This window comes from Hemicordylus capensis, chromosome 3 (assembly GCF_027244095.1).
Source record: "Hemicordylus capensis ecotype Gifberg chromosome 3, rHemCap1.1.pri, whole genome shotgun sequence".
NCBI lineage: Eukaryota > Metazoa > Chordata > Lepidosauria > Squamata > Cordylidae > Hemicordylus > Hemicordylus capensis.
Window position 1 is genome coordinate 277,286,437 of NC_069659.1, and position 13,086 is coordinate 277,299,522.

General features: G+C 40.3%; 1 protein-coding gene across 5 annotated transcripts in view; it reads right to left on the reverse strand.

Annotated features, from left to right (window-relative positions):
* MXI1 (MAX interactor 1, dimerization protein) overlaps positions 1-13,086 on the reverse strand; it is a 110,971-nt gene that overhangs the window by 71,069 nt on the left and 26,816 nt on the right. For all 5 annotated transcript variants that reach the window (XM_053305315.1, XM_053305314.1, XM_053305318.1 and 2 more), the window contains exon 3: positions 2,268-2,297. In XM_053305315.1, the coding sequence (XP_053161290.1) occupies positions 2,268-2,297 (30 nt within the window). The remainder of the gene's footprint in view (positions 1-2,267; positions 2,298-13,086) is intronic.

A 13,086-nucleotide genomic window follows, 5' to 3' on the forward strand; every position in this document is an offset into this window, starting at 1 on the left:
TTTGCCATGCAGGCTGAGTAATTGGCTATTTTCACTGAAAGGCATGCCATTGAATAAATTTTTCTTCCTAATATATCCCTTCCTTGTCCGCAGGTGTTTTTTGACATCTATCCAATCTTGAGGACTTGGCACAGTTTATCACAAGGGATTTGGCACAGGATGTTTTATCAAATAAGTATTCTCCTGTTCCTGCACTCTGTATAGGCCTCCAGTCTCTTGGAGGTTGGAGTGGAAGCATATGGAACTTCCCATGAGCATTGCACAGCTTTTGAAATAACTGGTAAGAGTGGCAAGGCCACTGGTTGTGCTGATGAGGATTTTGCCATGAAGTTATAGACCGGGTCATCAATTGTGGCAAGCTGTGACTTCAGATCCAGACCCAATGCAGAAGCCATTTCTTTGAGTTGAACATGATACACCTTCATTTCTTCTGAGGGGGACACATAATTCTTATTCTTATTATTCTTATTCTTATTCTTGATCGTAAGACCAGGAAAATCATGACCACCAATCATGCTCTGCACCCCCGCAGTGATGTCGATAGGCTATACCTCCCTCGCAGCTCAGGTGGAAGAGGAATGCTGCAAGTCCATCAAACAGTAGAGGAGGAGAAAAGAGGCCTTGAAGAATATATCAAGGACAGTGAAGAAGATGCACTTCAAATGGTCAATAATGCGAAACTATTCAACACCAATCAAACAAAACAATCAATAATAATAATAATAATAATTATTATTATTATTATTATTATTATTACTACTACTACTACTACTACTACTACATTATTTATATCCCGCTCTTCCTCCAATCCTGGAGAGATTTGGCCAAGGGTAGTCACCTGCCTTGTTGGAGATATGGCATGGGAGAAACCACATGTGTGCCATGGAGATATAGTAGTCAATTGTGCCGCAGTTAGAGTGAGGGGCATCTGCTGGTAATGGATGTGTTCCCGCTTCAACCAATTGGAGAAAACCCTTGAAAGTAGATGGAGTAGTTGTATTAGGAGTCCAACATTGTCAGAAGAGATTGTGCTGTATTCAGGTCTAATGCACTCACTTCCGCAACTCCTGGAGAGTCCTCTTCCTTGATTTTGAAAGTCACTGGAGTTCAGAATCTTTTCCCTAGACATAACAGGCATAAATCATGGCCATCTTGGGAGGGCAATTTTGCTCTGCATTTTGAACAGCACTTAAATGTTTTCTATTCCAGTCTCTTTTCAATGCATTTAGTGGTATCCATTCCATTCCAATTTATAAGCAAAAATATCTGTCCAATCTTTCACCACAAATAGTCCATTAAACACAAAACTCAGTCAGGAACACAGTCCAAGGTTCGGTTTAACTGATCAAAATCAATTTCTTTTCATATAGAACTCACTCAGGAAACGCAAGGAACCAGAACGAAGAGCCGTAAAAACCGAAGAACTGATCCCTACAACAGTAGCAAAGGAACTGAAGTGCGAGCACTTCCTCTTGCCTTAAATAGTCACGTGGTCACATGGGGTGGGGCGCAAGTGCCAAAAGGAGCTGTGGTACTCCACACTGACAAGCTTCAGCGTAGGCCCCGAACCCATTCTAATGGATTCAATGGATCACGCCCCAGATCAGAGGGTTTTCTGTATAGACCTGTGACGAGAGTGCCTCCCCTATTACTAATCTCCACATTTACAAAATTGATCTTGTTCATCCCACAAGTTACCTGAAATTTAATAGTTAGGTGAATAGTTTTTTCTCCTTAAAACTGCACAATTCCTCTTTGGAGCCCAACCACATAATGAAAATATCATCGATACCTATTATCCTATTGCCTATTATTACCACCTAGAAATATACATATCAGGAGGTACAGAATATGATAGATAAATAGACAGACAGACAGATATCTCTTGTATGCCCCAATGCGTGACAACCCCTGAGATCTGTCACTCCCCACTCTAAGTTGATTAGACTTTCATAAATACAATATGAAGTCTATTGTACGAGTTGCTTATGTATGATTCACAGTGGATTTCTATCATCTTTTAATATTATTGATTGCTTTGATTTCAATTGATCTGTGAAAGTTTTATTATCATGTGAAATATCTGACGTCTAAGAGTGATTTTATAATATATGTTGTATGCTAGTTTAAATAAGGATTTGTACTTGAGGATTTAGATTCTATTCGGGGTTCTTCACTTATTGTTGCCAACTTAAGAGCATAACATTTAACATACATTACACTGATTATGTTCACATTTCTTGGAATACAATTCATTAGTGACTTACCGGTTCTTTTCTAGTTCATTGTGTGTAGACCTGAAAGATAAACCAAGAAAAAAATAGATTAACTACCTCTAATAACGCAAGAGGGCAATCCCCTAAGAAGTTCTTCTTTCCTAGTTACAATGGATCACACCAAAACTTGCATAATGGATCACACCACCATAGATGAAGAATTATTTACTGACCCTTCAACCTAGAAGGCCTGTTGCTACCATCTGTGTTATCTTTTAAAACTAGTCCTTACAGTATTCAAAACTCTTAAACTTTGGGATTTTCTTCCAGCTATACCCCACTTGCTCATTGCTTCAGTCGCCACCATTGCCTGGTGTAAAGCAACTCTGCTCAATTAATTTTATAGCTATGGGTCATTTATTTCAAGAGGGTAAAAACAGAGGCAAAAGGAAAAGCCCCAAATTATCCAGGGGCTCCTTCTCTCATACTTAACTACTATTAAGTTTGTATTTGCATCTTGATCATGTAAACAAATCAGACACTGAAACAATTTAAGAGGTGTTAAGCTCAGGATAACTCAACCTGAACAAGCTAATTTACTGAACTTTTAATTATTTTGAGCAATTTGCAAGATTCCAATACCGTTTGCAATAATGAAACTGAACATTCATTTTGTACCGATCAACATCACTGATAACTTACAGAACATAAGCAACAACATCTGAGTGTATGGATCCTTTTGAGTTTTATCGTCCAAACAGCCACCCTGTTGTTTTTTAAGTGGCTGACATGCAGTCTAAGAAAGAACTAGCGTTTCTCATGAAACACTGCTAAAGCGGCACTGCAGACTAGTGCAACTCTGCTGTTCATGAGGGGTATGTGACCCTCAGGGACCTACTTTGCACAGAGCACTTCCGGGGACAGGGGAGCCTAGTGATAATTGTCTTCCCAAAGGTGTGAATGCTGCATGAGTCTAGAACATAGCTGCAGTGCCAGTGCAGCACAAGTGTTTCACTGAAAGTACTGGTAGTTCCTTAGTCTGCACGTCAGCCAGTCCCTTTTAAAAAGTGGGTATAGAAGAACTGCAGTTCAGCAATTTTTGTCATGTTACATCATCATAATATTTAGAGGGATTTTTTTTTTTTTTTAAGGATCAGCTTATTTATGAACTGACATCACAATTTCTGAACCCAAAAGACCATGTTTTATCACCCATCTGGAAGATCTTTCCAGGGAATACTAATGATTGTGGAACTAAATATAAGACTGGTTCAAGTTCAAAGGGATTACTTCCATTATCAAGAGGTTCTTAAAAGACAATAGTGGGAGTAGCAGCAAATGTGTGTCAACAACTTTCCATGAATACACTGGGCATGTAGAACACAGAAGGAAACCCCTAAAGATTAATCTGAACTACTCATATCTCTAGCCTGGAGGTGCACAAGCATGTCCAACTGTAATATTGTCAGTTAGGAATTTAGAAGCTGGAATTTGGAAAAAAGGCACAGCCTCCTGTGTTCTGGAGGAGACACTGTTCTCCCTCTGGTTGCTCTCCCACTGTGCAAATTATTACAACCACCTTAAGCAGAATCCTAAGTACCATACACCAACCCCCAACTCCCTTTTTAGAGTACAACATTTTAAAAGGTAAATATACAGAGTATATGACAATTTGGGAATAAAATCAGAAGAGAAAAGAACCTTTCCATCTCTTCAAAGTCAAAATCTGCCAAGGAAAATAGGAATTCTTCACCACCATTTTGAGATTCTGACGACTGATCTCTAAAATGTCTGCCTCAGCTCACTGGCATCTCACAGCTGCATCCTCCTTACCCATTTCCTGGGCTGGCCCTATGATACCCGTTGGTCATTACAATATGACAAACAACCTTTTAGTCTGTATTTGGAAACCAACTGTTGCAAAACAGATAAAGATTTTTAAATATCATATTCTGTTATTCGTGTAATTTTAAACAATGCACAGTGAAAGCCATTGTTTTAATTACAAAATAAAAATTAAAGAGAAAAAATTAGCCCTGCCCATGTCCCCGAGAAACCTAAGTGAAATTCCTTAGACTGTATTTCAAACAGCAGTATTTAAAAACTAGAAAAATCTCACACTGTTGTGAACTGTTGTTTGGAGCAATCTTCTGTGTATAAATTTCACTAATGTATTATTAGTTTTTATTTACTGTATGCTCCTTCAGGAGTGTCTCCCTCTTTCTGGCGACTCCATTTAACAGCTACAGACCCAAAGATATGCAAGGGATTGAATTCCTACATTATAATCAAGCCAGTCATCAAGGTTGGCGCTGAAGGAACAAAGTTCGGCCCACCGCTGGGAACAAAATTAAAACAGCAGGCTCTCCCTATTTCTCACACACAGGAGACTCTTTATTACTTATCTTCCTTCTATGAAACACCACAATTGAGAAGAGTCGCCATCTTTCCACAACGCTGGCAAATTTATCCTGTGATTTACAACCATATTGGCATAAAACAAAATAGTATGAACTTTCCCAGACCAAACACAGAGAGAGAGGGGAGGAGGAGAAGTCTACAGCTGCTAAATATAACCTGTCAGACTATAACAAGGAACAATCCTCAAAATAGAATTCATTTTGAAATACATCTAGTGTTCTCCTTAGTAACTTGAGGGATAATCAGAATTCTCTCCTCAGAAATCTTGCAGTTCCTCTGTAACACCCTCATTTTATATTCATAGCCATTTCTAGCAAAATCTCAAATTAAACTTCCTTTCTATTCTGCAGCACTGTCTGTGGTTATATTCATTCAATGGAGACACACACCAACTCTTGCTAGCAATTTGATAGCACTTGGTATATACTATGAGTTACTCAGGACAGTGACTAAACTGTGTGTTTGCATAACCATACTCCGTAGAATCCTAAACATAATTTGGCTTCTTGAGAATCTCAGCTTTCACTTTGTTAAAACAAAATTTTGTTACCCCTGACATTCACATCATTGATTAGATTCCCCCCACCAAAAACGGAAGGGAAAAGCCCAGACAGTCTGATGGTAGCGGGGGAGGCAGAACCACAGCTAGGATGCAAGGGACTGCATGTTTTACCAAAGGACCATTCCAAGCAATTCGAGTTTTGTTCTCTCGCGCATGCACAATCTCTCCCCCAACACCATCACCACCTCAGAAGTGGAGCCAAATTCTAAAGAGAAAAAAGGATCAGATCTGGACAGCATAAGTGGTACAATTTTTTCAGAATCATCATGTTCTTCTGCATACTTATTTTTATTGTTTAGAACACTTATATATCACTTTTCAATAACAGAAGACCACAAAGCAATTTACATAACAAAAGGAATGAGAAAATGGTTGCCTGTCCCAGAAGGCTCACTAGAACACATTGTGCTAGGCTGAATAGGGACAGTTGCTCTCCTCTGGCTAAATAGCACAGAGCTACCACAAGTGGTGCAGTGGGGAAATGCCTGACTAACAAGCAGAAAGTTGCCAGTTCAAATCCCCACTGGTACTATATCGGGCAGCAACAATATAGGAAGATGCTGAAAGGCATCATCTCAGGGATCTGTGGGTGCCAGGAATCGAAATCGACTCGATGGCACATTTTACCTTTACCACTTGTAAAGGTACCTCTTTGCTCAGTTAGCAGAGGTTCATTTATGCATGGTTCACCATAACCTGCTGGTCCCTTTGAATCACACTACAGCAAAGCTGGCCCTGCCCCATCATTTTGCATATCTGGGCTGCAATTCTATTCATAATTACATGTGGTTAAATTCCAAACAGCCCAACAGCACACACACATGCATGCACACAGGATTGCCTTCATTATTTCCAACATATCAAGATTTCATGTTTGTTTTTGCTGAATTTTACTGGATTACTTTACACAGTCCACTTAGTCCACTTGTTTCCACTTAGCAAGATTGGGCTATCTTCTATGATGAGCCCTGGAGAATTTGCAATTCCTCAGTTCTGTACCTGGCAGCTGCAAATTCAGGAAGCATAACTCTTCCCTCCATTAAGGAAGTAGGCAGACAGCCCTGCCCCAAGAACAGACAGCTCTGGTAAAACCACTCCTTAGTAGCCTGACACAGATGATAATCTTTGGGTGTAGCTTTAAAATGTTTAAAGTTAAAGATAAGGGCCCCAATAAATTATACAGGTGTACTTCTAAAACAAAGCAGGTATGGATCTGATCAGTAACCTAATGGGAGATCCATGGGAGTCCCACATAAGAGCATACATACATTGTTTACAAGCTAAGGATCCAGGCTTATTTAAGAATATTTGTAAGAACTAGAGGCCAAATCCATCCTATTACAGGTGTATTAGGGCCAAGGAGAAGGAGAGAGGAAAGAAGGCTCCACCACATCCTTTGAACCATCTCTGTGTGGAAGGGGTAGATGGATTTAAAGCACAGGCCAGGGGGGGGGCACACACACCACACAAATGGAGGATGTTTTTGAGTCTGGATATTATTAGATGGAGGATACTTCTTTAGTTTGAAACAATTCCTATAGGAAGTAGTAGAAAGCTTAAGATCTTTTGCATATGAGAATTTGCAGGAAAATATGGGCAAAAAAGAAAAGAAAAGAATGGTTATTTATTTATTTGAATTCTATACCGCCTTTCCAAAAATGGTTCAGGGCGGTTTACACAGAGAAATAATAAATAAATAAGATGGATCCCTGTCCCCAAAGGGCTCACAATCTAAAAAGAAACACAAGATAGACACCAGCAAGAGTCACTGGAGGTCCTGTGCTGGGGGTGGAATGCTTAGGCAGTTGCTTTCACTACCCCCTTCAGACTTTCCATTTTTCATAAACCATAAATCCCAAGAGGAAGGACACCACTAAATAGCTTCCTAAGCACATTCATAATGTTGAACAAGTAGTATCAAGAAAGGGGCACAGTCTAATAAGTGCTATACAAATCTTAGAACTCAGAGTGTCTTGGCACACCCCACTCCTATTTACATTACGTAAATATGCAAAAGCTCACATCACCTAGCGCAGAGTCGGCAGGCAATGCTAGGGCTGCAATCCATCACTCCAGTCTGAGAGGCAATACGTCAACCAGTGTGTGAAACAGTGCAGCTCTGCGAGCCTAGACCTTTGCTAGTAAGACGTTATTGAAATATTAAGCAACGTCAAGTTCTCAACACAAGCAAGGTGAAGTAAATAATACATCTGCTTAACCCAGTTTCTTTATTTAAATAAAACATGTTGTTCCTAGGGATGGAAAAACGACCTTCACAAATACAGACTCATGAATACCCAAAGCTAACCCCTACAGAGACGTAAGCAGTATTGCAAAGTAAAGCAGCAAGCTATACTAGCAATGTGTTATGAAACAAAGATCACTTTACAAGTATTTAATATTCACTGGCACACCACTATGTATATGCCCCTCTCAAAGGAGCAAAGCTGGCATCGATGGCTGCAATTCACTTAACAGCTCTCATTGAAAATGCACAAATTATATTATTAATACAGATCCAACGTTCTGGAGGAAAATGTCAGTTCCTCACACAAATACACAGACTATAGAACTGCATTTTAAACATTGCACTAAACACGGGCAGAACAGGGAGACAGAGTTGCCCTGCAGTGCTCCTGCACAAGGGTTAGTAATACCTAGGTATTAGGGCTCTCAGAATTGTGTGCTTCTATGATTGCGGGATTTTTCAATAAGTTTACAAAACAGCCAAAGGAAAAAAAGGTTTATGCCCACAGTAGAATATTTTCGGCTATCTTCATGCCAGCTGCAAGAATCAGCAGTGGCTCTATCATATGTGGGCAGGGTGCTACCTGTCACCTTCAGAGTGGTGCCTTAGCAACCACTTTGCTGGACTTTCAGTTCATAAACCCCCATAAACTAAAGCTCCCACTCTGCTACTCATAAATGATGGGATTGGTTTTCTATAACTGGGGTGATATCAGGGAGGATTTTGGTTCATTTTTCATTTGTATGTTGACATAGCTTTCCTAGATTGGAGCTATTTCCCCATCAGCCATCGTGCCAGGTTAATTTGGTTCCTGATGTTAGCAATAGTTTGCCATCGCCACCCTCCTCTACTTTTCCCCTCCCTCTGTGTCTTGTCTTAGATCTTAAGTCTCAAGGCAGGGCCTGGGTCATTATTGTCATTATTTTGATTTGTGTACTGCACCCAGATAACACAGACACTTTAAAAACAACAATGTACTCGAGATGTAATTCATATGGCTATTTAAAACAAAACAAAACATATGAACATCACTGCCAGATCATTGTGCAATATTTTCAATGAAGTATCAGGCAATGGCCATATTACTTAGGGGTATAGTACATTTAAAAACTCTGTTTAGCTTTGTCTGGTATCTGCTAGTGTCTTTTTCCATGTCAAAAGTGTTCATCAGAGTCAAGCCAAAGGCTGAAAACATGTCAGCCTGAGAAGAACCCCAAATCTGCTTTGCATGTTCTCATTTTCAGTTGGAAGCAATCCAAGAAACTTGACAATTGCTCTTTGCCCAAGATTTATGTTGTCCATTACATTTATAACTTCCCTTTCTCCTGTGGAACTCATGATAGTGTACATGGGTTTCCCAGGAGATTTACCATCATCCAGGCACTGGCCAGACTCAGACCTTCTCAGATTCAGGAAGTTGCTGAATCATGTTCCTTCACACCATACCAGAAGGCTGATGTTGAGGTAAACAAAATACAAGCCAGGAAAGCAGTTTAAACTTGGGTAAAGAGGAGACCTTAGAGTCAGACTGGTTTGGGTCAAATTGTAAAGCTGTATCCTTGAATCTGCATACTGATTTGCATACTGGGCTGATCATGTGCATCAGCAACTCTGAACAAATTTAAATACTGTATATGTGCCAAAAAGTCAGTCTTCAAGTAATATGAGCTGAGGTAGGTTAGGCCAAGCCTTGACAATTTTTCTTGGAACTCAGAGCCACCCCCAAAATCTAGGAGCCAGTCATCGGACACTTCACAAAATTACTGGACTTTGTGATTGGCACTGTGGAGGTAGAGGGTAATGGTTTCTCTTTAGTCCCTTTACAAGTAACATACTTGGAACAGAAACAAGGCTGCCAGGGACCAATAGATATTTTATTAAATAACTGTGTTGCCTAGACTAGGATATTCAGAGATAGAGTTAGGTTTCTAGGCACCATGATGCCCTGGCACCTGGGATTCATCAAGCCCTGGGCTAAACAGAGAGCGTGGCCGGCCCAAGGTCACCCAGAGAACTTCACAGTCTAGCAGGGGGATATGAACTTGAATCTCCCTAATCCAGGGCTGCTCAACTTCAGCCCTCCTGCAGATGTTGGCCTACAACTCCCATAATCCCTGGCTACTGGCCACTGTGCTGGGGATTATGCGAGTTGTAGTCCAAAAACAGCTGGGGGCCAAAGTTGAGCAGGCCTGCCCTAATCCAGGTCCAAACTAGCCACTATGCCTCACTGTTGAATGCTGGTACCAAGGGCTAACTCTGGCCCTTGTCTGTCTAAATCAGGGCTGCACAACTTCAACCCTCCAGTTGTTACTAAACTACAACTCCCATCATCCCCAACTACTGGCCACTGTGACTAGAGATGATGGTAGTTGTAGATGGAGGGCTGAAGTTGTGCAGTCCTGGTCTAAGTTGTGAAGTTGTTGTAAACCACCCAGAGACTTGTGTTTTGGGCGATATATAAATGTTTTAAATAAATAAGTGTCCTGCCTGATCAGAGGGGATTTTCTATTAACAGCTAAAGGAAGGCATGGGATGAGGCAATGAATACTTCCCACACTTGCCTTCCTCTTTCCAAGTACATTTTGTCCAACTGAGGTCACTTCTAGTATTGGAGTAAGGTGCTCCAAGAGAGATTGCTGGGAGGTGAGTTACAGGTGAGGGAAAGGCTCTACACCCAGTGTGTTTCTTTTGAGGTTAAAAATTGGACCTTTTCTCTCTTTTCACATCACTGGGACAGTTCCGCGTGTTCACATACCTAGAACGACTGCAGCCACATCTGGTTTGGTATGAAGTCCAACATCTCAGATAAAGTGATCTCAATCTACAGTATATTACCTGAAGTGCAAGAATCCTTGTAGTTGTTGTTTAATTAATTAATTAATTAATTAATTAATTGTTATTGTTAGATTTATATACCGCCTTTCATTAAAAACAATTGCAAGATGGTTTACAAAAGTTAAAATACATAATATATAATATAACATACATACATATATATATATGATCCTCCAATCTGTCCATAAGCTTTCTAAGAAAACCTGAAGATGTCTATAGCAAAGAGACTGCTAGATGATGGAAAAGCTGATTTACTGAACTGGGCCTACATACTAGGTCCTAAACAGAGGCCAGAAAATATAGATATGTTCAATAAATAAATAATTTAGCATTTGGCAAGAAATAAATCAGAAATTTGTCCAAAAGACTTTGACTGAATGAGAGAAAGAAGATTTCTGGATTTTGAGAATATCTGGTTGAACAAAAAATAAAAATAAAAAAAAAATCCCAGAATAATTATTGCCATTAAAAAGTTCTCTCAACATTATTCCTATCTCTTCATCTGAATGTGAAAGAGGCTTCTTAAAGATGAACCCCATAGCAACTCCATTAAGATCTTCATTGTTGATTAAGACTATCTCAGCAGTATTGTTCATCAGAATTATTGGGCCCTTCTTACTTAGTTTGACCCAACAAACTATATCCAATCATGGCTGCTACTCAGATAATATTCTGTGGCAGCTACACAAAGCAAGCAACCAAACTGCGACAACAAAGCTCCTGAAAACACGATGCAGCTTTGGAACATCTTATAACCATCTAATATGCCAAATTTATATCTTTTGTTGTCTACTACAGAGTATTTTAAAGACCAATTTTTAAATAATTTTTGTTACAATTGCCCCTTTCCCCCAAGAGTCATCCAACATGAGATTTCTGTCAGGATGCATAAGGTAATAAGAACCCGCAACTAGAACACTGCAGGATCCAAGTACCCTGAAAAGTGTTTTATGTCATAACTGTAATGAATTCCAAAAACAAACAAGCAGAAATAGAATGCCCCCAAAGTCTCAACACCGAGAAAACAAAAAAGAAGCAAGACTGAAGGTGGGCAGCATAGCTAGCTGAGCAGAGAAAGTTAACCTGCACATCACCAACATGATTGTTCCAATTTAGTGAACATGAGCATACAAAGTTTCCTTGTACTGGATGAGAACATTGGTCCATCTAGCTCAGCATTGCCTACATTAACTGGCAAAGGCTCCCCACGATGTCCGAGAGGGGTCTTTCCCAGTCCTGCCTGCCAATACCAGGGACTGAACCTGGGACCTTTTGAATGCAAAGAATATACTCTCCCAATAGATTTCATCAGAGCAATTTTAAATATGGTGGACACAAGACTATGGCAGGCAGATCTGTTGCACTTTGCAGGTGGTGCGATTCTTAGAGTGTTAGAGATGCACCAAGTGCATCCACAAGTGCAGATCTTTAGGAGCCCACCCTAGCATCTGCATCACATTTTTAGGAACCAGGCATGCTGAGCTAGATGGACCAATAAGCAATATTTCAGATTTTTGACTAGAACAATTACTTTCTTGGTACCCCATATCTTGCCTTCTTGCTCAGGATCTAAACATTAACATATGCAGTTCTTAAAGGGATTTTCAAAGACAGGGTCAAAAACCTAAGGGAGGTTCTGTCTGCTATGGTTGTTTCTTTGAACTAGCTGGATTTAGTGCACAAAGTTTATTCTTTACCATAAGGGCCACCTCTCCCATTATGCACCTTGGTTCCTGTTGATTTCTACTTGAGATTATCCTTGCAGTATTCTTCTAAGAAAGGAGCTGATCTATCAGGAGCATTTTGACCCCTGCTAACTTGGCAAAGAGGCACCTTTTAACGTGGTGATTCTCTTTATTTACCGGGGGAGAATAACTGGCTCTATCCACCCCAGCACAGTACCTCCAGTGATTGTTGCTGGTGTCTATCTTGTGTTTCTTTTTAGATTGTGAGCCCTTTGGGGACAGGGATCCATCTTATTTATTTGTTATTTCTCTGTGTAAACCGCCCTGAGCCATTTTTGGAAGGGTGGTATAGAAACTGAACAACCCACCACCCACCACCACCAACATGGAGAATTTCCCCACAGGGTAACTGTTGAACTTTTGACGCCTTTTCATCAAGAAGAATTTATGACATAAGATCCACATGAACAGAAGCCAGGTTTGCAGTATAGAATACATGAAGGTTAATGACCAAATCATATTGCAAACTCTGTTCTGGAAGCCTAGCAACAGCAGTTATCACTTGCTAAGAAATACAGGCCATCCACCTCTAGTCGCTGATAAATATGGGCGGTGCCCACAACTGGCCTTCTGTGATCAGAGAGGCACTAAATTATGCCTGATAGGACTATCAGACTGTCTACAGATGTCCTGGAGAGCAGTGCTGTCTAGAACTGCAAAACCTCAAAGGAGGTCATTTTAGACTACTTTGAGGTTTCTGAAGCAATTAGTTCTGCATTTTTATCCCACTCTTCTTCCAAGGAGCTCAGGACAGTGAACAGTGTTCCTCTTCCTCTTATCTTCACAACAACCTTGTGAGGTAAGCTAGGCTAAGAAAAATCTGACTCCGCTAGGTCGCCCAGACTTTGTAGCTGAGCAGGGATTTGAATTTGGGTCTCTCCAATCAAAGTTTTTATACTCTCAAGTTCAACTCTCTGGCCATTATCTCACAAATCAGTGATATTTCCAAAGAGCAGATTTCAACAAAATTATCTTCCGTAAGCCGGCAATAACACAACAGTTCTCCAGAGGCCCCTAGTTCAGAGATGATTACTAAGGTTGTAGCTTTGGAATAACAGA